The sequence below is a fragment of the Abrus precatorius genome, unplaced genomic scaffold (genome assembly GCF_003935025.1).
Source record: "Abrus precatorius isolate BTA unplaced genomic scaffold, Abrus_2018 Scaffold3, whole genome shotgun sequence".
Classification (NCBI taxonomy): Eukaryota; Viridiplantae; Streptophyta; class Magnoliopsida; order Fabales; family Fabaceae; genus Abrus; species Abrus precatorius.
The window spans coordinates 16,737,899-16,763,328 of NW_020874373.1; the positions used below are offsets into that span (position 1 = coordinate 16,737,899).

General features: G+C 33.0%; 2 protein-coding genes across 2 annotated transcripts; one reads left to right on the forward strand and one right to left on the reverse strand.

The window, feature by feature from the left end:
* Window positions 1-1,437: 1,437 nt before the first annotated feature.
* Window positions 1,438-3,716, reverse strand: LOC113863094. Its single transcript, XM_027496513.1, has 2 exons — window positions 3,331-3,716; window positions 1,438-2,798 (listed from the first exon to the last, which is right to left on the reverse strand). The coding sequence occupies exons 1-2, from the start codon at window positions 3,673-3,675 to the stop codon at window positions 1,872-1,874; spliced, it is 1,272 nt and encodes a 423-aa protein (XP_027352314.1). The 5' UTR covers window positions 3,676-3,716; the 3' UTR covers window positions 1,438-1,871.
* Window positions 3,717-10,036: 6,320 nt separating this feature from the next.
* Window positions 10,037-25,284, forward strand: LOC113860647 (alpha-mannosidase At3g26720-like). The gene is made up of 29 exons (XM_027493099.1): window positions 10,037-10,420; window positions 10,501-10,584; window positions 11,202-11,290; window positions 11,554-11,728; window positions 12,887-13,006; window positions 13,111-13,194; window positions 13,288-13,359; window positions 13,753-13,866; window positions 13,997-14,097; window positions 14,524-14,617; window positions 14,729-14,896; window positions 14,976-15,065; window positions 15,515-15,580; window positions 15,705-15,761; window positions 15,915-16,134; window positions 16,261-16,400; window positions 19,686-19,754; window positions 20,561-20,620; window positions 20,707-20,778; window positions 20,972-21,019; window positions 21,131-21,250; window positions 22,638-22,703; window positions 23,017-23,129; window positions 23,264-23,348; window positions 23,664-23,774; window positions 23,849-23,944; window positions 24,071-24,118; window positions 24,598-24,666; window positions 24,748-25,284. The coding sequence occupies exons 1-29, from the start codon at window positions 10,226-10,228 to the stop codon at window positions 24,982-24,984; spliced, it is 3,063 nt and encodes a 1,020-aa protein (XP_027348900.1). The 5' UTR covers window positions 10,037-10,225; the 3' UTR covers window positions 24,985-25,284.
* The last annotated feature ends 146 nt before the right edge of the window (window positions 25,285-25,430 follow it).

Here is a 25,430-nt window from a genome sequence, read left to right on the forward strand (position 1 = left end):
CTTGATTACCTCAATGATATACACACTTATAGTTCATTGAATCTTCAAGTTGTCACATAAGTTGTGTGAGAAATTGTTAGATTATTTTAACAATTCATATAGTGGCCTATGTAACTTATAGTATGATTTTAATTAATAATTTAATAAGATGATTGTGAAATATAAAGTAGAGAGTCATTAAATGTATAATTAAAAATATAATTATAAGGAAACTCTCTTCTCTCTTTTCATATAAATAAAAACACAGTTACCAAAATAAAGTTTACATAAATTTCTTCAAGTCTTATGGTAGCTAGAAAGAAAACACTTTCTCTCAACCATAAAAAATGAGCTAAAGAAATAAGGAAAAATTGGGATAATACCAAAAGCTCATGAACATAAAAGAGAGATCACACAAAGACAATAGGTTGCTTTCTAAACTCTTGATTTGAGAACTATATGTTAACATGAGAACAATAAAATCCAAGATCAATAAGAATAATAATTTTATAATAATAAAATTAAAGATAGAAATTACATAATAGATTAAAAATTAATAGAAATGAGCTCACATTCCTCACAATAAGTAGACCATATAGGTGACTTTACATGTTAGGATACCTTACAAATTAATAGAAATGGGCTCACATTCCTCATAATAAGTAGACCATCTAGGTGACTTTTAGACCATCTAGGTGACTTTACATGTAAGATACTTTACAACCTACAGAGCATTTGTAGCCTCCGCTCTTATATAAGACACTTTGCGTGACTTTTTCTTTACCCGTCTTATTTCTGCTGTGTTTTATCACCGGACTATGGTCATTATTCAAGTATTCAACAGTTACTCAGCGGTATCTCTAGAAGTAACACAACCCAAAGTCTTAAGAAAAAATGCTTCATTGAAATGTCATTTAAGAGAAGGTGCTTGAAATTATCACTTTGCTTGGCTGTCTCGTAGCTTGTGAATTCAACAAGGAACAATGTTATTTGTGCAGTAGTTTTTGAGGTAAAACATGCTCGTGTGATATTTACAGGTGAGTTGCATTACAGGTGCGGTTAGAGTTTTGAATGTTGAGACTTTGGCTTAAGTAAAAATTGTTTTATTCACTCAAGCCAGAGCCAAAATATAATTGGAAGTCCAGTTCGGGCGCATGCTGAAGAGAATCTAAATCCTTATTATATTGTGTTTTAAAAGTGCGTTCAATTTTAATTTTTCTAACATTTGCTTCTTTTAGTTTCTCAAACGTTGAAACTAAGTTTTTCATCCCAAAATTTTATTTAATAGTTAATAAATTTTTTTTATTATCCTCAACTTTTAAGATTGAATTTGAACATCTACAAATAAAATTTTTTATTAAAAAATATATAATTATTATATTAAAATTATAAAAATACAATAAATACATCTTTATTAACTGCTTATCGTTAATAGCTAAAATTAACAAATTCTTAATAAAAAATGACATTTTATTAAATTATATAATAAAATAAAATAAAATATAACATATTTGAAATAAAAATATAAAATAAAATACATATGACAAAAGTAATTCTTAAGTTCGAAGTGAAAGATTTAATTTAAATATTTGAAAAATTAAAGCCACTAACAACAGCACCCATACATTAAAATATAGAAAGTGCATGTAAGCCAAAATTATATTTGAACACTTCTTAATCTCTAACTGGTGATTACGGTTGAGTTGGAGTTTACACCAATTGCAGTTCTAGAAACTATAACACAGCAGTCTAGGAACTAATAAACATAGCCAGGTGAAAATCTAGGCACAAGATGTCGTTCCCCAAATTTGTGAAAAGAACCGCTAGTCTGAGACGACCCAAAGGGGAAAAATAAACAAGTCAGAAAGTTCGATTTTGGCAAATTACGCCTGTTACACAGTAGGATCCTCCAACTCCTGGTTTTTCTTCCTGTACTGGCGGTTCAACCTCTGCGAGCTCCGTTTAGCATCCTCAATAACTTCTGGTTCATCCTCCTCCATTGCACAAACATCACTGTTTTCAGTGTCACCAGCAGCTATGCCAACAGGGAAAGCTCTTCTATTCATGGCCTCCTTGCCAGCATCAAGCTTTTGCTTCGACACCATTTCACTCTCTCCCATAGTGGCATCACCAGATTTCTTCTTTGAGATGAAGGTTACTGATGGAAGATCATCCAAGGCATCATCTGCTTCGGATCCAGTTCCCTTGGCAGCATTTGACCCCTTTAACTGTGCAAAGAAGCTCATATATGCTTCCTTATTAGATTTGTCATCCATGTCACTTGAAGAGTCAAAAGTATAACGCGTGTATCTTGATGGATTACGAACATAATCTGGAACTGCTGAATCAAATTCTTGTGACTTTGATGACTGATCCGAAGCTGCAACCTCTTCAATTGAAGAGGTCTTCATTCGAACATCCCTGGTTCTTTCATGCTCATCATCATCATCATCATTACCTCTATCATCACATTCAGAATCAAACCTAACACGTTTCTGTGGCCTGGGCTCCAAATGATTGTCTCTACTCTTCAAAATTGACTTGGGGTTAATAGCATCACCACCAGCACCAATGTCTGGTGCAGATTTCTCAGAGACATGCAAAGCATCAATTTTTTTAGCTGCTTCATCATCCTGCTTCAGCCTAATCCTAGCAGCCAAATGATTTGCACGCGGGTCTCTCACAAAATCTCTAAACGAAGTGGGAAGAACACTGGAAGAACTTATCTCAACACCATCGTCGTTTATATCCTTCATATACACGCGATCCCCTGAGTTCTCTTTGCCAATAGCCTGCTTGTCATACTGATCTTCCTCTGCCTGCATAAAGTGAAGATTAAGTCAATTTTTTTAATAATCCAAATTTTGAGGATGAAAAACTTACAACAAGCAGCAAAGACAACAAAAACAAGAAGCACAAAAAAGAAGAAGAAAAAAATCCAGTACCCATCAGTCAAATTGTTAATTGGAGCTCACTTTAATAAAGAGGGGGAAAAGGAATCAATTTTAGTATCTCTAATAAGTTGGGTGATGTTGGTTCAATTCAAATGGTAAATATTGTAACAAAAAGAAATGTTAGACATATAATCTTAGCTCATCGCCTTCTATTCAACACATATTGGTATCAACGCAAGTTTTCCCGAAATAAAAAAGAAAATTAACAAACGGCAAGAAGAAAAATCATAAATTCAAAGAAATATTAACAACTTCAAAGCCCTTAAAAATCAATTTCGGTCGTCTAACTGGTCGAGTAAAATGAAATAAATTAGAATTAGAATTATACAGTGTTAGTTCATGACAATAACAATAAGATATTGTTGGAAAAAAAAGGTAGAAAAAGGGATGAAGGTACCTCGTAATCGAGGGTGCAATCGAGGCCAATACCAGACCTAATCTGCCACTGTTCATCGTCGTAATCGGGTGGCTTAGAGGGGCCACGTGGCGCGTCAGCGTCAGCGTCAGCGTCAGCGTCGTCGTTGAGGTCTTGCAGGTCGTTCTGGAGCTGAACACGGAAAGTGGAAGAGGAATAGGGTTGGGGTTGGGATCGGTGGATGCGCGCTGACGGAGTGTTATTGATTTCTTCTTCGGTGAGAGACCAAAGAGAGTTAAGGGAAGGAGAAGAAGAAGCAGAGGAAGAAGAGGGTACTGGAAGAGAACCGAAGGCTCTCTCTACACGCACTCTGAAACTGTCTTCCATGTTAATTGTGTTGTTAGGTTACTCCACTGCTATGCTATGCTATGCTATGCTCCCAACCCAAATCCAAGTTTATTTGTTTTCAAAAGGAAAGCGAAAAGGGTATTATCGGTGTTACAAGCTCTTTGCCAATAAACTTCTTCCACATTGCAAGTGTCGTACACATTACAAAACCCAACGTTTAATTTGTTTACTCATTTTCGTGTTGTGCCCTACAAATTACCATTAATTCAACCTGAGTAGCACACAGCTTTCGAAAATAATAAATAATTCATTTTATTAAAAAGTATATTAAAATATATGAAGGTTAATAATTCATTTTTAAGCGGTATTGGTTAATATGAAAATTAAGTATTATTATTAAAGAATAATATAAGATTTTATTGAATAGTATCTCAATAAAAATAACGATGTTATTAATTAGTATATTAAGATTATTAAAAATTGTAAAAAAAAATAGCATTGCATTTTTAATTAAAAATCACCTTTAGTGTCTTCTAATATTTTTCATAATTATATTAGTAATAATTTTTATTTCATTTTAAAAATTATATTTTATTGTTATTTGAAATAAAGTATTTGTTAGTATGAAGGGTGAGATGACAGATCAGTGTGTTTTTTTTTAATTGAGTTTTGTTAATCTTTTAAGACTAAATTTAAAGATTCAAAATAGTAAGCTTTTATTTAAAAATATATTTATTTTATTAAAGATAAAAAATATTAAAATTATTTTTTCAAATAAAAAATTACTATCTTAGACGATTAAACTTAACAGAAAAAAGTTAATATTAATATATTTATTTAGTCATCTTGCAGGATTTTTGAAATTGACAACTTGTGTTTACTTTAATTAATTTTAACTCCTTATGTATGTCTTTTGTTTTTCTATTTTTTTATGTCCTAAAATACGTGAATTAAAATTGATGTTGTCACGAACCTTCATGCATGTCACCAAGACACCAACAATAAAGGGCTTATGCGGTGGGAAATTGAAGAGACATTTTTCTAGAGCTATCTCCAAAGACGAAAATGGTGATGTTGGGCAATATTAACATCTTAAGTGCATTATGTATATGCAGTATCTATGATTTTACGTTAATGCACTTGAATTTACGTTTATTTGAACACTATTTTTTTTTATATTGGATCAATATTTTAAAATATAAGAACATGACTTCAGAGAATAAGGACCTTGTTAATCACTTAAAATTTCCTGGAGTTTAGAGATACTTGAGAACACTGTTAGGTTCGATTTTGTAACTATTAGCTACTGAACTTTTAGCATATGCTCATGAGAGGATTTTTGGACGGAGCATCTATTTTTAAATTTTAAATTAAAAAATTATATATCATTTATAATAATATAAATTAAAATATAAATTTTATCCTCTTCTAAAATATTTTCTTTCCAAATAACCTTAGAGCCGAATTAATTGATGTTACGGTCTAAGAAAAATTATATATTTTTTTAGTTTTTTACTATACATTATTACTATTATTTTTAATTTTTTTTAAGATTTTGTTAACCTTTGACTTAGGGCTAAATTTAAACATTAATAAATAATTTTTTTTATAAAAAATATAAAATTATTATATTAAAGTTATAAAAATACAATAAATACTTCTTTTTCTAATAAAATTTTATTATTATTAACTGCTTATCCTCAACCCTAAAGGTTGAAATTAATAAAAAAAATTTATATATTCAATTACTTGATTCTTGCAATTATGTATTCGTCATTTATATTCTTTGTTATATTTATTATTAATGTACTTCTTAAGTTTTGTTTCAATATTAATTTTTAGGTTACTTAATTTTTTTTCAAACTAAATTTTTTATTTTATCAATTTTTATTTAAGATCTCAATAAATTTTAAATAAATTAAATTATTTTAAAATTATTTTCCTCACAACACATTAATTCAAATATTAAATTTCAACATAAATATAAAAAAAATTTAACATTTTTCTTCTTAAACAATAATTAAATATCTTAAAAATTATTTTCAAATGTTATCAAATTCTTATTATTAATAAGTTTTTTACTTTTAAATATTTAAAATTATTTTGTTTAACAAATTTATCATAAAACAAATTCCCTTCCTTTCCATTTTGTAGTCTCTTTCTTTACCCCTCTCTCCCATTGTGCTCTCTTCCTACTCATCCAAGGGTACCCATAACATAAAAAAAAATGATATTTTTAATTTATTTTAATAATTTTTTATATAATTAATCAAAATAAGTTATATTTTGTTTATCTTAATAAATTATATTGTTGAATTTATGACATAAATAATTATTTAAAAATAACTATTAAATAAAAATTGTAACGCCCCTAATTTTGTAATATTAATTATTGTTATTTATATAAATCTAAATGAATATTCATGTGTGTATTTTTGGATATATGTTGTGAATATGTATCTATATGGGTGTATGCATGACTGGTTGGACTGAAATAGGCTAAGTGTCTAAGTACAGGGTGAGATACTAGGTTGTTCTCGCTATAGCGAGAGAGCCCTGCGAGGAAGAACTGAAACTATTACTTTCTCGCTGTAACGAGAGACCGACAGTTTGAGGTGCATTTCTGGGTGCAGTCTCGCTGTAGCGAGATTCTGCAGAAACCATAATGCAGTTTTCTCTGATTTTTTTAGTGTAATGAGAGTGTCGCGACCAAAAAAGGATTTAAAGAGGGTTAGGGTTCGGGGAGAGTTATTTCTCCCTCTCCCTTCGATCCTTTTATGCCTAAAGCCCTATTCCATCAATTAATTGCCTCCAAAGCCGTTCGGGAGAGAGATTGGAGCTCAGATTTGTGTAGAGAATGCTTGAAGGTAAGTTTTAATGGTTAGGGTTTCAATTTTTTCATCCCCTTTCTCTGTTTTCGCAGTTTCCCTGGGTTCTCATGGAGTTTCTCCATGTGTTTAGGACGAAATCCGTGAGAGGGAGCACTTCTTGGTGAATTTAGCGTGTGAGACGTCAATCTGAGCTAAGGGGAAGACTCTACCCTATCTCAATGTATTGTACTTCTTGTGTATTTCAATGAATAATGCAATGTGGCTGAAATAGAGAGTAGGAATCGTGTGTTTGATGGAAATTGGTGTGCAATGTGATGTGTGCTAGAATAGTTAGGCCCCGTGTGGGTGATTGTGTGTGATGGAATGCTTTTGATTGGTGAATTAATGATATTGTGAATAAATAAAGGCTATGTGCCGTATATTGTGGATAAAATGTGGGTTATGTGTCGTGTAATGTGAATTGAATATGGGCTGTGTGCCGTGTGCAAACATGAAATTTGCGTGTGTAAATGAAATGTATGTGAATGAGGCGTGTAGCGCCGATGTAATGTCTTGTGAATGGTTCAGCGATACACTGGGAGTGTGGGAGATGAGGACGGTAGAAATACCTTGGGGAAGAAGGAGTGATGGTGACACCGACTGTGAAACGGGTGCACCACTGGCCACACACTCTCTTCCTGACTAGACTTATGACCATTACCTTTACTGAGCGACCCGTGACTACTCACGTGGCATCCGTGAGGCAGGAATAACCGACGACCATTCATGGTGTAAATCTGTGGTCACAGTGCTATAGTGAGTGTGGCTGTTGTGCGTACGCACGAGTTTGTGTGTTGTGCTTGTGAATGTGAAATATTGCCTGTGATTGTATTTGCTTAATGTATTGGTAATATGCTGGAGGTGAAACTCTATGCTGACTATGTGCTTTTGGAGTGTAAAGTACTCACCCTTACATTCATTTTTCAGGTAATCAAAACGATTAGCACCGGGCTCAGTGAAGGGACGGATAGACTGCTATAGGACATAGAATTTATTTTGAAAATGTTGTGATTGAACTAGTCCTGTAGTAGTCATTTGATATTAATTTGTAACCCTTCACTTATTTCGAAATCTTTTATGAAAAATTTGGTTATCCGATTTGCGAAATTATTATTTAATTGTAATTAAATTTAAGGTTACAAAAATTGTATGTACTAAATATTGACCATTCAATTTACATGTAACGGGCAATTGCCATTCAACTGCAATCCAAACAAGACATAAAATTGTTGTCAATCATTTAAATTGTGCTTATGCTTGGAGCACCACTCAACTTTAGTTTCTAAGTCAATTTCATATAACTTGTTGAGTTTTCAAAATTATATCATAAAATGAATATATATTAACATTATGGTATAGATGACTATAAGAAAGTTAGATATTTTCAAATGACTATAAATATTGTCCATGTAAATAATTACAATTGATCATGAAAGTAAGAGATAAATGTTACCACGTGTTTCTTAGATATATGACTCGTAATAACTTCATGTTTTGACGCATTATCACATTTTTATATGTATTTATAAAAGTTATTGTAATTTTTATGTCAATATACTTTATCTAGAAAAATTTAAAGGTTTTGTGAGTATACATTGGAGATTTATATTATAAAGTTTCACTACTATTTATAATGCAAGTAAGCTCACTTTGGCATTTTTAATTTCTTTTCAAATTTTAGTTGCTCCTATTTTTTTTACTACTTTCTCATATGCCAATAAGAATTATGTGGCATTAGTCGTTTTATTTATAATCTCATACAATTTATTATTTGTAATTTGCATTTTCACTCCTCTTAAGAGGACTTGCTATTAGCACTTGTAACAAGTTTCACATTGCCCAACTAATTATGATCATGGATCTTATGTACTCATTCATAATTTCCTTTTTAAGAATTTCCAAAATCTTCTTTTAAATAACATGTGTACATTTTTCAAATAAGTTTTGAAATTTTCATGATAACATTTATGTGACAATAAACACTTTTTTAGTTATATGCCATAGAAATCGATGACATGCATTTGACATTGAGTATTTAATTTCTTTTGCCATATTTGCATTTCACATGTAGAGTTTTTTTTTTTTTTGGTTACAGGTATTCTCTACAAATACTCTAAACAATCAATTAAGAAATATTAAAATTTCATTAAATAACAAAGATAAGCAAGCATGACATTTTCTTAACAATATTTAATATCTAATACTAACAAAAGAATATGAATCAAGTTATATTAAAAATACTTATAATAATTATAAAAAAGTCTTCTATCCATCTCTTTTCCTAAACTCTTCTCCCTCTCCACACCCCAACCTTGCCCCCTCCCACCTCCTCCTCTTCCCCAACTCTTTCCTTTCCCCTTTCCCACTCCCTCACCCTCACCCCAACCCTATTACCTCTCCTGTAACCATTCTCCTTCCCCTTTTTTACACTGAACTCTACTCCATACTCTAACTCTAACCCCACCTTGTTCTCCATTCCCTCCTCCCAACCCTCCCTATAACCCTATCCTTAACCCCACACTTTTACTCATTCTACACCTAACTTCACATGCTTCCCCATCTCTTTCTCTACCCTACCCTACCCCACGCCCAATTGCACACTTTCCTCTACTTTGTTTTCTAGTTCTCCCTCCCACCTCCACCCCAACTTCACACTCTTCTCTATGTTATTTTTCACTATCCCTTTCCAACCCCACCTTGCACCCTAGACACTGCACTTTCCCTCACCTTGCAAGTTTGTATGTTATATCTCAAGTTTTGATATGAATTTTCTATTATTGTTATATTTGCATATTTATATGTTTTTGAATTTTGATTTGTATGATAATGAAAGAAATTTGTACAAGTAATTTTAAAATAATCAATGGTTGAAACTAGATAGTTTAGTATATGTGGAGGTGTGGAGGGATAAAGAGAATGAGAAGGGGAAGAGAAAAAGAAGGGGGAGTTAGGGACAATGATTTGGAGAATGAAGAAATGAGCGTTAAAAAAGATTACATTTAAGGAACTGTTCTATAAATATTAAAAATATATTTAGAGACTTATTTATAAATATTAATTTTAAATAATAAAATATAAAATTAAATAATAAAACTACATAAAGTGCTAAGTTAGATTTTCATCAATATTTAATCAAAGAAATTTGACAATAAAAGTTAAATTTTATCTTTTTAAAACTAAATTTTAACATAAATTTTTATTAAAACTTATCACATAATGATCAATATTTATAAAAAATAAAATAAAATAAAATAAATAATTTTTTATATTATAATTTTTTAATTGATATAATTATGTTAACGTATTTTTTAATATTTTAAATTATTATTATTTAGAATTAACTAATATTATTTGAAACTAAAATAAATTAAAAATCATAAATTCAAGTACTAATTTTAATGTTTTATTGGTGAATTAAATAAAATAATTTTTTATCTTGCCTAATTTGAGATTTTTATCGTCAATGCTCCCTCACCTTTCTACGAAATTAAAAAATAAAAATAAAAATCATAAGAAGTGCAGCAGCCGGCACTTTCGTATGCATCAAAAGCAACTTGATATTTTTATTTTTTTTTAAATTTGCTGTTTAATCATCAATGGAGTGGGCCAATTTCTTTTCTTTCCTTGCACTCCACAGTTGCTAGGTAATAAAACGAAACTCTTCATAATATCAAGCAAAATCACTGCAAAATCGGCGAGTGTAGTAAACGACAGTGACTATGGCCAATGCGGTGCTATTCACCGTTTTGATGGCGGTGATTTGGCTTGCGGAATCAGAATACATAGAGTACAACACGACGCAGAGAATAGTCTCAGACAAGATAAACGTGCACTTGGTACCTCACTCCCACGACGATGTTGGGTGGCTCAAGACCGTTGATCAGTACTACGTTGGAGCCAACAACTCCATTCGGGTTTGTCTTGCTTTTTATTTTTGGTTCTGTAATTTGGTGATTGATGATCCAATCATTTTAAAGGTGATTTTGGGTTGCAGGGTGCATGTGTGCAGAACGTGCTGGATTCTGTTATATCCGCGTTGTTGGAGGACAAGAATCGCAAATTTATCTATGTTGAAATGGTAATCATAAGAGTAAATATTTATTTTGGACCCTCAAATTATAACCGTAAATTAGTTTAGTTCTTGACTTTACAATGAATGTGGTTCTGTGAAGTCGATGATTAAAGAAAAATCTTTATAAAGTTAGCTATTAAAGTGATTGACGACTACAATTTAAGCAACTAAAGTGAGTATTTACTTGCAATCATAATAATACCAATGTTTAGTGCTTGGATTTTTCCTTTTTGTGTGTTTGTTATTTACTTTTGTATTTTTGGAGGGTAAGATTGGTGGGTTTATGTTAGAACTGGTTCGATATAGATGGAAAACAAAACAACAGAGTATTTATTCACAAGAATGCCTCCTGATTAAGATGACAAAGATGTTACACTGTTCACAGGGTATTTGAGAGATCCTGGACTCTCCCCAAGCTTACAATGATCTTGTTCTCTTCCTGCCTTCTATCCTGTCATATTTCCTTTTTTATACAATCTCTTACTAACCACCTCCAACTAATTTAGTTAGTTGGGTTCTGACTCCCTACCCCTTTTAGTCTTTTTAACATACACTTGCTTTATTAATGGTTTCCTACCAGTTAATTGGAATGCTGATATTTCTTTCTTTCTTTTTATGCTTAGGCATTTTTCCAAAGATGGTGGAGACAGCAAAGTAAAGCTATGAAAATTAAAGTCAAGGAGCTTGTCAACTCGGGTCAGTTGGAATTCATGTAATGTAACTTTCTTGTGTTATTCTTCCTGACGTTAGTGAATAATAGTTACTGCTTCTCAAATTAATGTCTAAAATTTACTGTTGCAGTAGCTAATGATTACCTTGCAAGTGAAGGAATTTATTTTGGGAGGGGGAGGGGTTTACTTTTGCCTTATTTATTGTTCGCATAGATTATGCATAAGTTGATGACTTTTAAATCTGATTATTATTTTCTTATTCCTATTTTATTTTTTGTTTTGGTTCCTTATTTTGTTTTTGAAGAAATGGTGGAATGTGTATGCATGATGAGGCCACCCCGCATTACATTGACCTAATTGACCAGACCACTCTTGGGCATCAATTTATTAAAGAGGAGTTTGGTAAGGTTCCAAGAGTTGGTTGGCAGATTGATCCCTTTGGTCATTCTGCAGTTCAGGCTTACTTGCTTGGTGCTGAGGTATGTATATTATAACTAGACCATGTGGAAACTCATCTGTCTTGATTTTGCTAGATATAGTGTCTTGAAGACTGTTCTATATGATAGTGTTTGGATGATGTTCCTAGACACTAGGGACAGAGACACAGTGGGTAGTGTCTATGTATTGTGTTTGGATTTGAGTACAAAACATTGTGTATTGTGTCTTATATTATGTTTGATTTTGTGTACAGAGACACAAAATTGTTTGAAATGTCTTAAATGCCCATTCGAGTCGAAACCTCCTTTGCGTCTATCATCCCTACCAGCATAGGGTCCCTAAACCAGGGAAAAATTGGTGCTCTCATTGTCAATAGTCATGCATAGGAATATCAGCAAAGCCATGTCTTGCCCGTGGGCATTGATAGAAGTTGATTTCATAATATCTTGTAAAGCATTTTGAAACATCGGAGATGAAGAAGAAGAAGGATTCTGCAACCCACCTAATTGCTTATGAATTTCTCTACCACCCATTTCATCAGATGCATTGCAAAACTGTACATTAAGTTTATTGTAACCAGCCACATTGTTGAGCTCAGAAACCAGAAAAGAGTTAGCAATCGCATTGCTTCCATTGACAAGAGAACTACTTGCATAATTTACGAACCAATCAAAACCTTGATGGGAAGCACTGTTCCTCCAATTTCCAAAATTACGAAGTTCACACTGTTCTTTTTGGGAAGAATGAATAGCAAGACATGGAATGGGGAAATTCATCGGAAGGTTGTGCTGTACCTGGGTTGTGTTGGAAACGGAAGCTGCAATGGCTCCGTGTGAGGAAGAATGAGAAGACAACTTAAGGTTAAGGGTAGAAGTTGTCATTTTTAATAAAATATGAGGGCATTTTTGTCATACAAAAATTATGTTCCATGTCTCTGAACCAGAGACACCAATGTCTCTTCTTCCACGAAGTACACTAGTGTCCTTCGTTTTTGTGTCTCCAGTGTGCCTCCGTGTCTCTGTCTCATTACTAAGACACTAACTAAGCAGAGGACATGTACCTCCATATCTCTGTCTTTGTGTCTCTGTCCCTCAACCAAATGCTACTTATTATCCATGGAGTCATTCACACAATCATATTGAAGTTGTGGCATGTCATTACAAATTTGCAAATCCTATGTGATTGTGTCTTTGCTGCAGCTAGGATTCGATTCACTCTTTTTTGCTAGAATTGATTACCAAGATAGAGCCAAGCGATTAAAGGAGAAGACTCTAGAAGTTATTTGGCAGGGTTCCAGGTCTCTTGGCTCTTCTTCACAAGTTAGTTGCCTAATGATTCCGTTTCTTCTTAAAAAGTAATAATTTTTTTTCCTTCTGTCCAGTTCTGTCTTACATGAATTAATTCTGTGGCTGACATATTGCAGATATTCACTGGGATATTTCCCAGGCATTATGATCCTCCTGATGGTTTCACGTTTGAGATAAATGATGTTTCCCCTCCTATTCAGGTAGACTCCTTTTATTTATTTAAAATATACATGCAGAATACATTTAATACTCTATTTTCTCTGTTCTAAGATTCATGTAAAATTCAATTGAAGGATGACATTCTACTGTTTGACTATAATGTTCAAGAAAGAGTCAACGATTTTGTATCTGCCGCCTTGGCTCAGGTGAAGTCTGACTGACAATTGAACCTCCTTTTGTTAGATAATTCTATGCATATTGACAGCTCAAATGCACCATGGGGTATAGGAATGCAAGATATATTCTAATTAATAAACTAGGAATGCAGTGGCTTTTGATTTGGTTTTTTTTTTTTTTTTTTTATATATAAAAAAGCCCAAAAAAATTTGTTTCAGTGGGAAAATTTGTACATTTTTGCAAGTTATCTTTCTCATTGAATCTATAGCACCACAGCTTTTGAAAAGCCTGATAGTGCAATAATAACTTTGTGACAGTAAAAATTTGTTAGTATACATATATTTTATTTGGTTTTATGTTGTTTGAAATGGAATATTAGCGTATCATGGAATTTACAGAATAAATTCTTTACTTGTTTCTAGGCTAACGTGACCAAAACAGATCACATTATGTGGACAATGGGGACCGACTTCCGTTATCAGTATGCTAATTCATGGTTCAGGCAGATGGATAAGTTTATTCACTATGTAAATCAGGTGCTCTAGCTTGCAATTATTGTCTAAAATGTTTCTCTGGAGTTCTTATTTTGCATCTTTGATAATACTTATTGGCTTAGCTCCTTTTGAGTTAAAACATGTACTTGCTTTATGAGGCATACTCTCTCAGGATGGGCGTGTCAATGCATTATACTCAACACCATCTATCTACACTGATGCAAAGTATGCAGCTAATGAGTATTGGCCTCTTAAAGTTGATGATTTCTTCCCGTGAGTTTATCTTGGATACTTTAGTTTTAGATTTTTGTTTGGATTAAGAGGTATGGTGGGAGAAAGGGAAGGGGAGGGAAGTGACTCAAACTTTTGTTTAGCAGATTTTAATGAGGGGAATGAAAGGGAAACGGCTTGTTCTAAATTAAATAAGGGATATAACTGTCTTTTCTCCTATTTTTAATTACCTAATTAGCTAAGAATCAATATCCAGTAACAGCTAATCTGTATTATACATGTGCTAAGCTCTATTTTATGTGCTTAACTGTAACACACACATACTTTCGTGAGAGTAGGTTCTTGACAAAGGGGAAGTAGAACCTCCCCCTCCCTGCCTCATTCACTTCCCTTCCATCCTGTCCTTCACTCCAAAGCTTCCACTTAGTTTAGGGATGTCAATTTTGAATTCAAGACACAAAATTTTAGGTATGCAGATCACCCAAATGCATATTGGACTGGATATTTTACAAGTAGGCCAGCTTTGAAGGGTTATGTCAGAGTGATGAGTGGTTACTATCAGGTAAGATATTTTACTCTTTTTACTTTATGAAGTAATTTGTTATGTTTTTGTGAGCTCTCAGCTCATTCTTTCTTGTTTGGGCTACACTTATTGTTTTTTTGTTGACATTAGGTAGCAAGGCAGTTGGAATATTTTAAAGGCAGGAATGAAACAGGACCAAATACTGATGCATTAGCTGATGCTTTAGCAATTGCTCAGCACCATGATGCTGTTAGTGGCACAGAAAGACAGCATGTTGCTTCTGATTATGCAAAGCGACTCTCAATGGGTTATGCAGAGGTGCATATTAATAACCTTCTGTTTAAGTATTGATATCATAAACACAAACTTATATGATCTATGACTTTTTAATTTGCAGGCAGAAAGGTTGGTTGCATCTGCACTTGCTTTCATGGTAAACCAAAGATTAAGTTCGCATGGGTTGAACCCAGTGACAGACTTCCAACAGGCAATGCACCATAGTCATAGCATAAGTTTTGTCAAATTTTTTACGGAAGAATCTATCATAGATGAACTGCTACTGTGCCATATCGGCCACATGCCAAATTTATTTGGCACATAAACTCATCCTCAAACTCCCTCCACTTGATGGGGGAAAAAGTTGCACACTTTCACTACATTAACCTTTCTTAGCTGATAAGGTTTCCTATTTATTTTTTCTTTTGGTCCAAAGTAAAAATGATTTAAATGAATAGGAAAGGAATTGTTTTATCCTTCTGAAAATGTTTTCGCCTGAATGTTCTTTATGTTGCTTTAACTATTTTGCTTTCTGATATATGCAATTGAAATCTATTATTCATCTTCCATTTTATTTTTCTTTATTAACTTAGGCTTCCTAAATCTTCTTGAGTTTGAGAACACTTGATATTATACTAAATTATGTGAATCTGTTGGCAGTGTCCTCTTCTTAATATAAGTTACTGTCCTCCATCAGAAGCTACCTTGGCTGATGGAAAAAGCTTGGTATGGATTTTATTCTATCATATTATTGTTACATAACTTATCAATTCAAAACAAAAGCAATGGATATAATTATATGTGAATCTTTCTTATTGATATGTTTCTCTTAAATTTATGCCTTTTGTAGGTGATTGTTGTTTATAATCCTCTGGCTTGGAAAAGAGAAGATATAATTCGAATTCCTGTAAGTGCTTTTAAGGATATTTTATTTTGTCTTGTTGGGTATGAACTATAAGAAATGCTTTGTATTCTGATTATCTATAACTATAACTATTCAAAGACCTTAGACCCTAATATATGCTTTTACATGACTGACCCCCAAACATATTTGTCACAGGTTTCCAGTGAAAAGGTTTTTGTCCAGGATTCTACTGGGAAGGAAATTGAGTCTCAGCTTCTGCCTGTGTCTAATGCTACTTTGACCATCAGAAAACGTTATATTGAAGCATATTTCGGAAAAGCTCCTGGTGGTGAACTTAAGTATTGGCTTGCATTTCCAGTGTCTGTACCCCCCCTTGGATTCAGCACCTATACAGTGTCAAGCTCTAAACAGACAAGTTTGTGATAAATCATTTTACTTTTTTTCTTGACTTGGTTTTCTCCTCTGTAGTCTGTACTGGTAAAGTGGGATTGAAAGTTAATACTAATTAACTCAAACTTTTATGACTCTTCAAATGACAAAGGTCATAGTTCAACTATCTCAAAGATGCACAGATCAGAAGGAAGTATGAATAAAAGCATAGAAGTTGGACAAGGGAATCTAAAGCTACTTTATTCAGCAGATGAAGGAAAACTGACTCACTATGTTAACAGTAGAACTATGGTAAGTTCTCAATATCAATTTATTAGTTTTTGTACTTGCAGTCTTTTCAATATGCTCCATGATCAGATGTTATATGAACAAGTGATGCCAACTGTAATGCCTTCGTTTTCATTATTTCATTAAAATTGTAAGATGCTGTTAAATGCCTTGGAGTTTTAGAAAATAGTACAAGAATTTTGAACATGTTTCCTTAGATAAATATGTTTAGACTAATTTTTTATGATTTTATGGTCATATTTGTTTTTGGAACTAAAAACTTTGGTTGGGTCTTGAAAAATGACTGTCTGTATTGTTTTTAATTATCAAAGCTCTAATAAAAATGATTTGTTGTAAAATATTTTGATTTCCTTCCCTATTTTTCTCTCTTTCCTTATTTTATGTAATTAGCATAATTTGGTATGATTGACACCCATGATTTTAGCATATAATTAATTACCATAGCTGTATAAATGCGCACCATTGTATACTGTAAAAATTAATGAGAAATATTCATTCAATATTCTGTTCGGTACCAATTTTTCAACTTGATTAAAATATGTTTTTAATTAATAACAATAATAGATGATTAAAATAATTTTTTTAGAAATTTTCTAGGTGTTCTTTTAATTATTTAAGTAAATATATATAGTAAATCAGGATGTTTTGACAGAACTGTTCTAATTTCTTCGTCTTGAGTTATTTCTAGGCAAATCGTGAGAGTATTTAACAGATTAAAAATTGTCTTAACTCATCCCTAATATCAACAAAGCAAGATCACTAAAAAGATGAAGTTTTTAGGAAGTTTCTCAAAGTGATGGTATATTCTTTTTGACTAAACTCTTACTTTAGTCCCTAAGATTGTTCATGTCGAACATTTTAGTTTTGAGATTTAAAAATTTCCTCATAAGTTTTTGACTTTTATCTTTGTCATTTACTTTAGTCTTTTAAGTGACACGCCATCAACACATAGTAATGAAATGCTGACATGTCACGTTAAGTGATATGTGTGATTGATTGTATGGCAAAAATGACGTATATGGTGTGATATATGTTTTTATTTTATTTTAGTCCCTAAGATTGTCAGCATTAGGCATTTTAATCCTTGAGTTTCTTAAAATCTTTTATCTACTCACTTTTGTCTTCTTTATTCTTCCTTAACATTGTCAATATAAGTGTCCAGTCAATATCAACATAGAATAAACTCCATTAACCATGATAACCCTCAACATCTAGTCGAGGCGGTCAAGCTCGATTGTGGGAATCTCAGCTATAAGGGATCTACTCTAGACCATTAAGAAACCTCATACTCAACTGAGAGACTCCTAAGTCTTCCCTATCACTCTTCCATACCATTATCCATTAGACAAGTATCTTTTCAGTCACCACTTATCAATATAAGTGTCGTCATGCACATGATCGGTGATTTATACTAGAATCGTCGCAGTTCAAGAAATAGAATTTTTCCTTATTCATTTAAAACTTTTTTACAACTATTCATTTATGACCTTGTTTAAAACGAACAAAGTTTCTTCTATAATTCTGACTTTTTTCAACATATTTAACACTTATTTATAACAATTATTACAGCTAGAATCCAGTTCTTAAATGAGAGTTTACTCATACTCAATCACAGTACCATCACAAACTCACAATTTAACAGATATTTCTAACATATTTTCTAAAGGCTTCATTAACATCAAGTCTCAAAATGAAGCAAATAGGAAAATAAGTAAATTATCCACAGAATTAATTATTTATAGAAATCATATACATATATAGATTATTAAACAAATGTTATTTTTCTCTTATGTTTTGATAAAAGATTGTTCTCCTAATTTTATCAAAATTTCAAAAACATTTCTCTTTTGAAGAGATACTTAAATTACAAAATTTATCAAACTCTTAAGAAATTTTTTAAACTCTTATTTTAAAGAATCAAAAAGTCAAAATGGGACAACTATGGACAAGGTTATCTACATAAAAAGAAGTTGAATGTTTAGATTTGCTTAAATCCCTTAAGATATACAAATTCATCGCCAAGTTTGAATCAATGCTATTTAACACCAAAATCACCAAGAGCCGAACTATTCCTATGTGGCCCAAACATGCTCATAAATATCAAATAAGCTTATCTACCACAAAGATTCCATGCCGTCCACACCATAAATCATTCAGAACATTCATACATACCATAAGACATAAATAAGTTAAAAATCCATCAAGACACTAAGAAGTCCAACTATTCTCATATGGCCAAGCATTTTCACCTACATCAATCAACCCATTAACAATAAAGAAACCTTTCCAACAATATTCTGCATTTCAAAAGTTAGAATATACTTTAAATTCATAAACAAATTACCCAACACCACTTGATTCGTTAAAATGGTAAAATCTTAAAAGGGCTAGGGAAACCCTTTCCAAAATCCATTATTTTCCTATTGTAAATGTTAATCTGAGGCTTTACCTAATATTTTCGTGCACAGCCCCAGGGAGAGAAAGAAATGGAATCCTCTAAAACTAGTTCCAACTTCCTTCTTGAGGTCACCCTAGGCAAAACCAATCATGAGCACTCATACATCCTTAGAAAAACAACTAAGAGGATCCAAAAAGCTCAAGAAAAAAAGGAGGGCCATGATGAACACAGTCCACTCAGCCTTGGAGAGAAGAAATGGAGAGGAAAAATCATGACTCATTAAGAGAAACTTACTTGGATGGAGTTTCTAAGCTCCAAAGGATCAAGATTTGGCTCCAATGGTGCTTCCACACAAGCAAGCAAAGAGATGAAATGAAAATGGAGGAGGAGAGAGCACGGAGGCTGTTCAGCCAGCTGAGAGGGAGGGGTTGAAGGGGGGGGGGGGAAGTTAGGGTTTCTTGATTCTTATGAGAGTGAAAATATTAATAAAATAATGGTAAGGGAATGTACCATCACTTTTGGAAATCTTCCTAAAACTTTCATCTTTTTAGTGATCTTGTTTTGTTGATATTAGGGATGAGTCAAGAAAATTTTTAATATGTTAAGTACTCTCATAGTTTGCCTAGAAATGACTCAGGACTTGACCAAAGTTTCCAGTTCCAGAAACAGATGTGACCATAAAATCATAAAAACATTATTCTGAACATATTTGTCTACAGAAGCTTGTTCAAAATCCTTCTACTTTATTTTCTAAAAATATAAGACTGTTCAACAATATTTTACAATTTTGACAAAATAGTGAAAATGCCAACAACATCAAATTTCAGTTTGCTTAAGGCATAATGTTAGTAACTCTGAAGTTTCTTATTTTGTTTTGGTTATGGCTGAAGGTTACAGCATCGGTTGAACAATCATACAGTTATTATTCAGGAAATGATGGGACTGACAAAGATCCTCAGGTACTCACATGTACATAGAAATTCTATATCTTTAAAGTACTGCTAGCAGTATCTTCAATTCAATTGTTGGTAGGAAAAATTTTGTGAATATTCTTGTCTTTCGTACTGTGCAATGTATGTTTGGTAGTCTGACTCAGCTGATGTAATTTCTTTTTACGCATTCATTTTTTTATAGTATTTTCTATTTTTAAATGTAGAGAGCACAAAAAACACCCCAGAAACTGCACAAAAGATGACAAGGTGTCACCAAACAGCACCAAAAGACTGACCAATTTACTCCAAAAATAGCACCAAGCCCCCAGTTGGCTTCTTTATTAGAATCTGACCACCATACACATTTTCTAACTCTCCAGCACCCCTGGGTTGTAGGGTTCTTTTTTGGAACATGGATGCCCTAGATGATCAGTGGCTACCCTAGTATACTTGTGATACCATGTAGAGAGAGGAAAGAAGATAATTATTTCCTATGTATATAAATACTAGGTTGGGAGTGTGCTGTACAATGCCATAAATTTGGGTCAAGCCTGTATACTCCAATAACCTGACAGTAACTAACAAGAAGAAATAATGTTTGCGTTCCCTACTTATGCAGGATGAACAGTGCCTCTGTCAATCGGAAGGTTGACTCAATCCTCTAGATTGTACTTATTGTGTTTTTATTTTCTTTAGTTCCTTTTCAGTTTTTCCTTTATAGTGTATTCTACTTAGTACTATGATAAGATCTTCATGATACTTTAATGTATTGTATTCCTTAAATGAAACTAATTAGAATGTTTGTTTTGATTGCAAACTATATTTTTCTTAAGGCTTCTGGGGCATATGTCTTCCGTCCAAATGGCTCATTTCCCATTAAATCTGATCACAAGGTTACAGATTTTGCCTTTTAAAATTTCAACAGTTGATGACCAATCCAGATGACTGTTATGATGTTATTCTGCGTGTTTGTGTTCAGGTATCTTTTTCTGTCCTACGTGGTCCAATATTAGATGAAGTACATCAACAGATCAACCCATGGGTATCCCAGGTAAATTATGGTTAAAATAAGCATGAAATGAGCTGGTTTCCTACAAATATTCACAAATGACTCCCCCTTTCCTGCAGCACCCCCTGGCTCCTCAAATTTCAGTAAAATTATAAGTTGTATTTCTTTGATCATCTATTTCTATGCAGTATGCAGATCAAGCATGGAAGTCTTATTTTCTTTTCTGCATATGCAGATTACAAGGATATTCAAGGCAAAGGATCATGCTGAAATTGAGTTCACAGTTGGTTACCTTCCCTGTTATCTGATTGGCAGAGCAACTTATAGTTTCATTTCTATTATATAGCTCAGAAACAGTTGAAAAGTTGAATCTTAAATTTATATATACGTGTAGGTTGGGCCTATACCGGTGGATGATGGCATTGGGAAAGAAATAATTACTCAATTTGCAACTACAATGAAGACCAACAAGACATTCTACACAGATTCTAATGGGCGTGACTTCATTAAAAGGGTGTGTTAAATTTGTTTGCCATCCTTCTATTATAATTATATGGATTGTTGATTATTAGATTGCAGTATTGACTCCATTAGTCCATTTACTTTTATATTGTGATAAACTATTATAATTGTGGGTTTAACTGTGCAAGACTTTTGATAGATTTGAAAGAGGAAGATACAATATAATTAATCGGAAAACCTTGACTTGGATCCATCTTTAAATGTATTGGGGTGATTAATGGGGATGTCAAAAATAGGAATCAAACTGGCTGGATGAAATGGAAAGAGACTGTTAGGTAACCCCCATTAGTAGTTGGTTATGATATGTTAGTTAGGGGACAATTAGTAGTTGGTTACATTATATTAGTTAACCTTAATTAGTTAATACCTGAGATTGTAGAAGAACTAACCATATTGCCTCTATACATAAGAGGGTGGTAGAGAAAGAGATGAGCTTGTCCATTGTGAGAGTTAGGGTATGTTTGGGAGGAGGTTTTTGGAGGGGAAGGGAGGACATATTTTTTAATTTTAAATTAAAAGAATTATATATTATTTATGATGACAAATACATTATTAATACATTAAGTTTTTGTTAATATATTAAATTATATTTTTAAAAAATGTTAATTTTAAATATATTTATTTAAAATATAAATTTTGCCCTCCCCTTCCCTTAAAAACCCCCCTTCCCAAACAACCCCTTAGGTACTTTTCTTGTGTTTCCTAATAAATATACCAGGTTTCTATCAGAGAGTTTAGGCTTAACACTAATGTCATGCTACAAAAGTGCAGGTTTCTCACTGATTTGTTTCCTAACATAGTAACATGTATAGAATGGGAAAAGGATTCTCTGCAGTGACATTATCACTAGAGAGGATCTCCACCATTGAAATTAATAATTTTTTATTTAAAAAATAACTACTATAGTAATGGGTATAATTGAAACTGGACCTGGTGCAGTAAGAACCTCACTGCAGAGGATCCAGATCCTGTCAAATTTTCTTCCAAATTAGATGTTTGGAATTTTCTTTATGAGAGTTGGTTCTGTCCTTAGGGTTTGCATCAGTTTCTCTTTATCAAATTTAGAGGTTTAGCTTGTATTCTGTGGTCATGCTCTTTCTTCTTTGTTCTCTAATGACTTTGGCTGGAAAGGAATACTAAAACTTCTCTAGACAACATCTGGGACAGGGTTTTCAGCTTTTAACTTCATTGTGGTGGTTTACTCATTAGTCTCTCTTCCCTCCTCCCCCCCCTCCCCCTTTTTTATTAGACATGCAGAGATATTGGGAGTCTTGTTACATGATTCAATCTCTAGATTAGCTTGTATTATTGCTGAGAGGATGTCTTGTCCTCTAGCTTTGATCCCATCTGTTCTTCCTTAATAAATTTTGGTTTTGCAGATTCGAGATTTCAGGACCGACTGGGATCTACAGGTGAACCAACCCATAGCTGGAAACTATTACCCAGTATGTACTTGCAATCCATCCATCTATTTTCTGTTTATATTAAATTCTGGCACATTCATATGTATGGTTTTTTTACTATCTGCTTTCCTCCTGGGCAAATGAATTTTCCTCTCGTCAAGATTTGCCTTTCTTTTCACTTTTTTATTTAAATGTCAATCACTAATTTGAGCTGTCAGCATTTCACTTGTAACATAAGTTTTTTATATTTCTTATACCCATTGTTTGCTTCAAATAGACATTTTTGCATTTTAATCCATCTGCTTATTCTTCAAATGAATTTAACAAATATTATGGCTTTTCACCATTCTTTCAGGTTAATTTAGGAATATATGTGCAAGATAGCAGCACGGAACTTTCAGTGTTGGTGGACCGCTCAGTTGGGGGTTCCAGCTTGGAAGATGGTCAAATGGAGCTGATGCTCCACAGGTTAGTTATATTTGTCCTTAATTTCTAGTGACTTAAAGTTCAGATTACTTTTGCACTTTACTGCATAGGATATATAGATAATGAATAGTGACTGACATCTCCTTGTTCTATGCTTCGGTTTTATATTTTGTTAGGAGGTTGCTTCATGATGATGCAAGAGGTGTAGGTGAGGTACTCAATGAAACAGTTTGCATTGCTGATAACTGTGAAGGCTTAACTGTTAAGTATATCTTACCAACAAATCCATTTACTACCGCTTGCATAATGATTTGTTGTTATTTCCTCCCCATGTGAGGACATTTTGCTGATGTTCAGAGGTCACATTTTACTTTTGTTAACAGAGATATGGATGCTGTATTGCGAAGTGCAATTACACATTTTTGTTTCATTGATCTCTTATACGGAGCATTTTCTTGCCTATGAATCCTGTTGTGTTTGTAGCCTACATTAAAGATATTATAAAGTTATAAAGTATGCAGTTATGACCAACTTACCTCTTACTGATGATAGTACTAGTTTATGTGATATTTCCAGATTCAAGGAAAACTTTACCTGAGAATTGACCGTATAGGTGAAGGTGCAAAGTGGCGTCGCACAGTGGGGCAGGAATTATATTCCCCAATGCTGTTGGCCTTCACAGAACAGGTAAAATGAAGTGATACCAAGAAAAAATGTGGGAGTTAAATCCTTTGCCATGACTGTTTCCTCTTGGTATTCAGGAAGGGGATAATTGGTTGCATTTCCATCCATCATCATTTTCTGGCATAGATTCTTCCTACAGTTTACCTAACAACACGGCTCTTTTAACCCTCCAGGTATGCAAGGGAGTGTGATAGAGGGAATTTAGATAGAAAATAGAAGATGGAGCTTTAAGATGCCTTCTAACATTTTACCCTGTCTTTTCTCTGATGTTTATCTGTTGTTTTTACGAACTTCTGCAGGAATTTAAAAATGGAAAAGTACTCCTAAGATTGGCTCACCTTTACGAGGTTGTAATTATTTTGTGGATTTACTGATTATAATCTTTGGTTCTCTCAGAATTAAACTGCCCTTACAAAATAATCTGCTTAGGATTTTGCTTGATTGCTATCACGTATTCTTAACCATGATCAGAATGGTTTTTTTCTGTGACGTATTTTGCTTGCATTTAACCTTTGCTATAGAAATGCAAACATGCATGCATTTCTATCAAAAGAATGGAAGAAATATACTAATATTTAATATATGTAACTTATAGAGATCAATAACAGTTTGTCCATGAAACTAGAGGTAAGTTTACGCATGCAAAGAAACTTCATAATCTAGCTATGAATGATTTATATGATATGTGGATGCATCAAGGGGAGTTTGCACGATGTACAGCTTCTTTTTCCAACATCTTTATTAGCTATCAGCTATTTGCTTTGCATTCAGACATCAAATATCCTATATTCTTGAATTAATGTTTGGTGGATATTTACGTGTGAAGTTAGGGGAGGACAAAGATTACTCAGTAATGGAAAGTGTGGAATTGAAAAAATTGTTTCCCAACAAAAAGGTAAGAGCGATACCTTACTACTTCAAAGTTACTTTCTCACACATTGTGTATGGTTTCCTTTGAACAACATTATCTTTTCAGATAATTAAAGTGACAGAGATGAGTTTGTCTGCCAATCAAGAAAGAGCTGAAATCGAAAAGAAGAAGTTGGTTTGGCAGGTAGAAGGCTCCACTGAAGAACCTAAGGTGGTGAGAGGAGGACCTGTTGATCCTACAAAGCTGTTGGTTGAACTTGCTCCAATGGAGATTCGGACATTCTTTATTGACTTTGATTCCCTCCAAACATTTTATGAATCAGAAAATCATGTGGCAATGTGACAGAGCACCATACAGAGTGGCATCTATGCATCGCGTGAGACGGTGTGTGTTAGCTGATATTACAACTGAACGTGTGTTTTCCTGTTGTAGTGTCCTCTACTGGTGTGTTTTTGGATTGGAGTTCCATTCTAACTTCGTAAGTTATAACTTTTATGAAACGTAGTTTAACGTGATTTTTTTTAGATTTTTAAATAATTCTTATACAGGCTTTTGTAAATAAATGAAGGACAAAACTTAGGTGCCATAAGTGCTTTTCATTGATTAAAATTAGAATTTTATTTTAGTAAAAGATTTAAATTCAATATTATGATTGATTATCAAAATAAACTTTTAATTTTGACTAGCAAATAATATCAACACTTAAGTAGTTGAACTTAAATTTTTTTAATAAATGAAAAATTTTGTAATTTGAGTGGGGGTGACTATAAACATACAAGAGTTGCGCA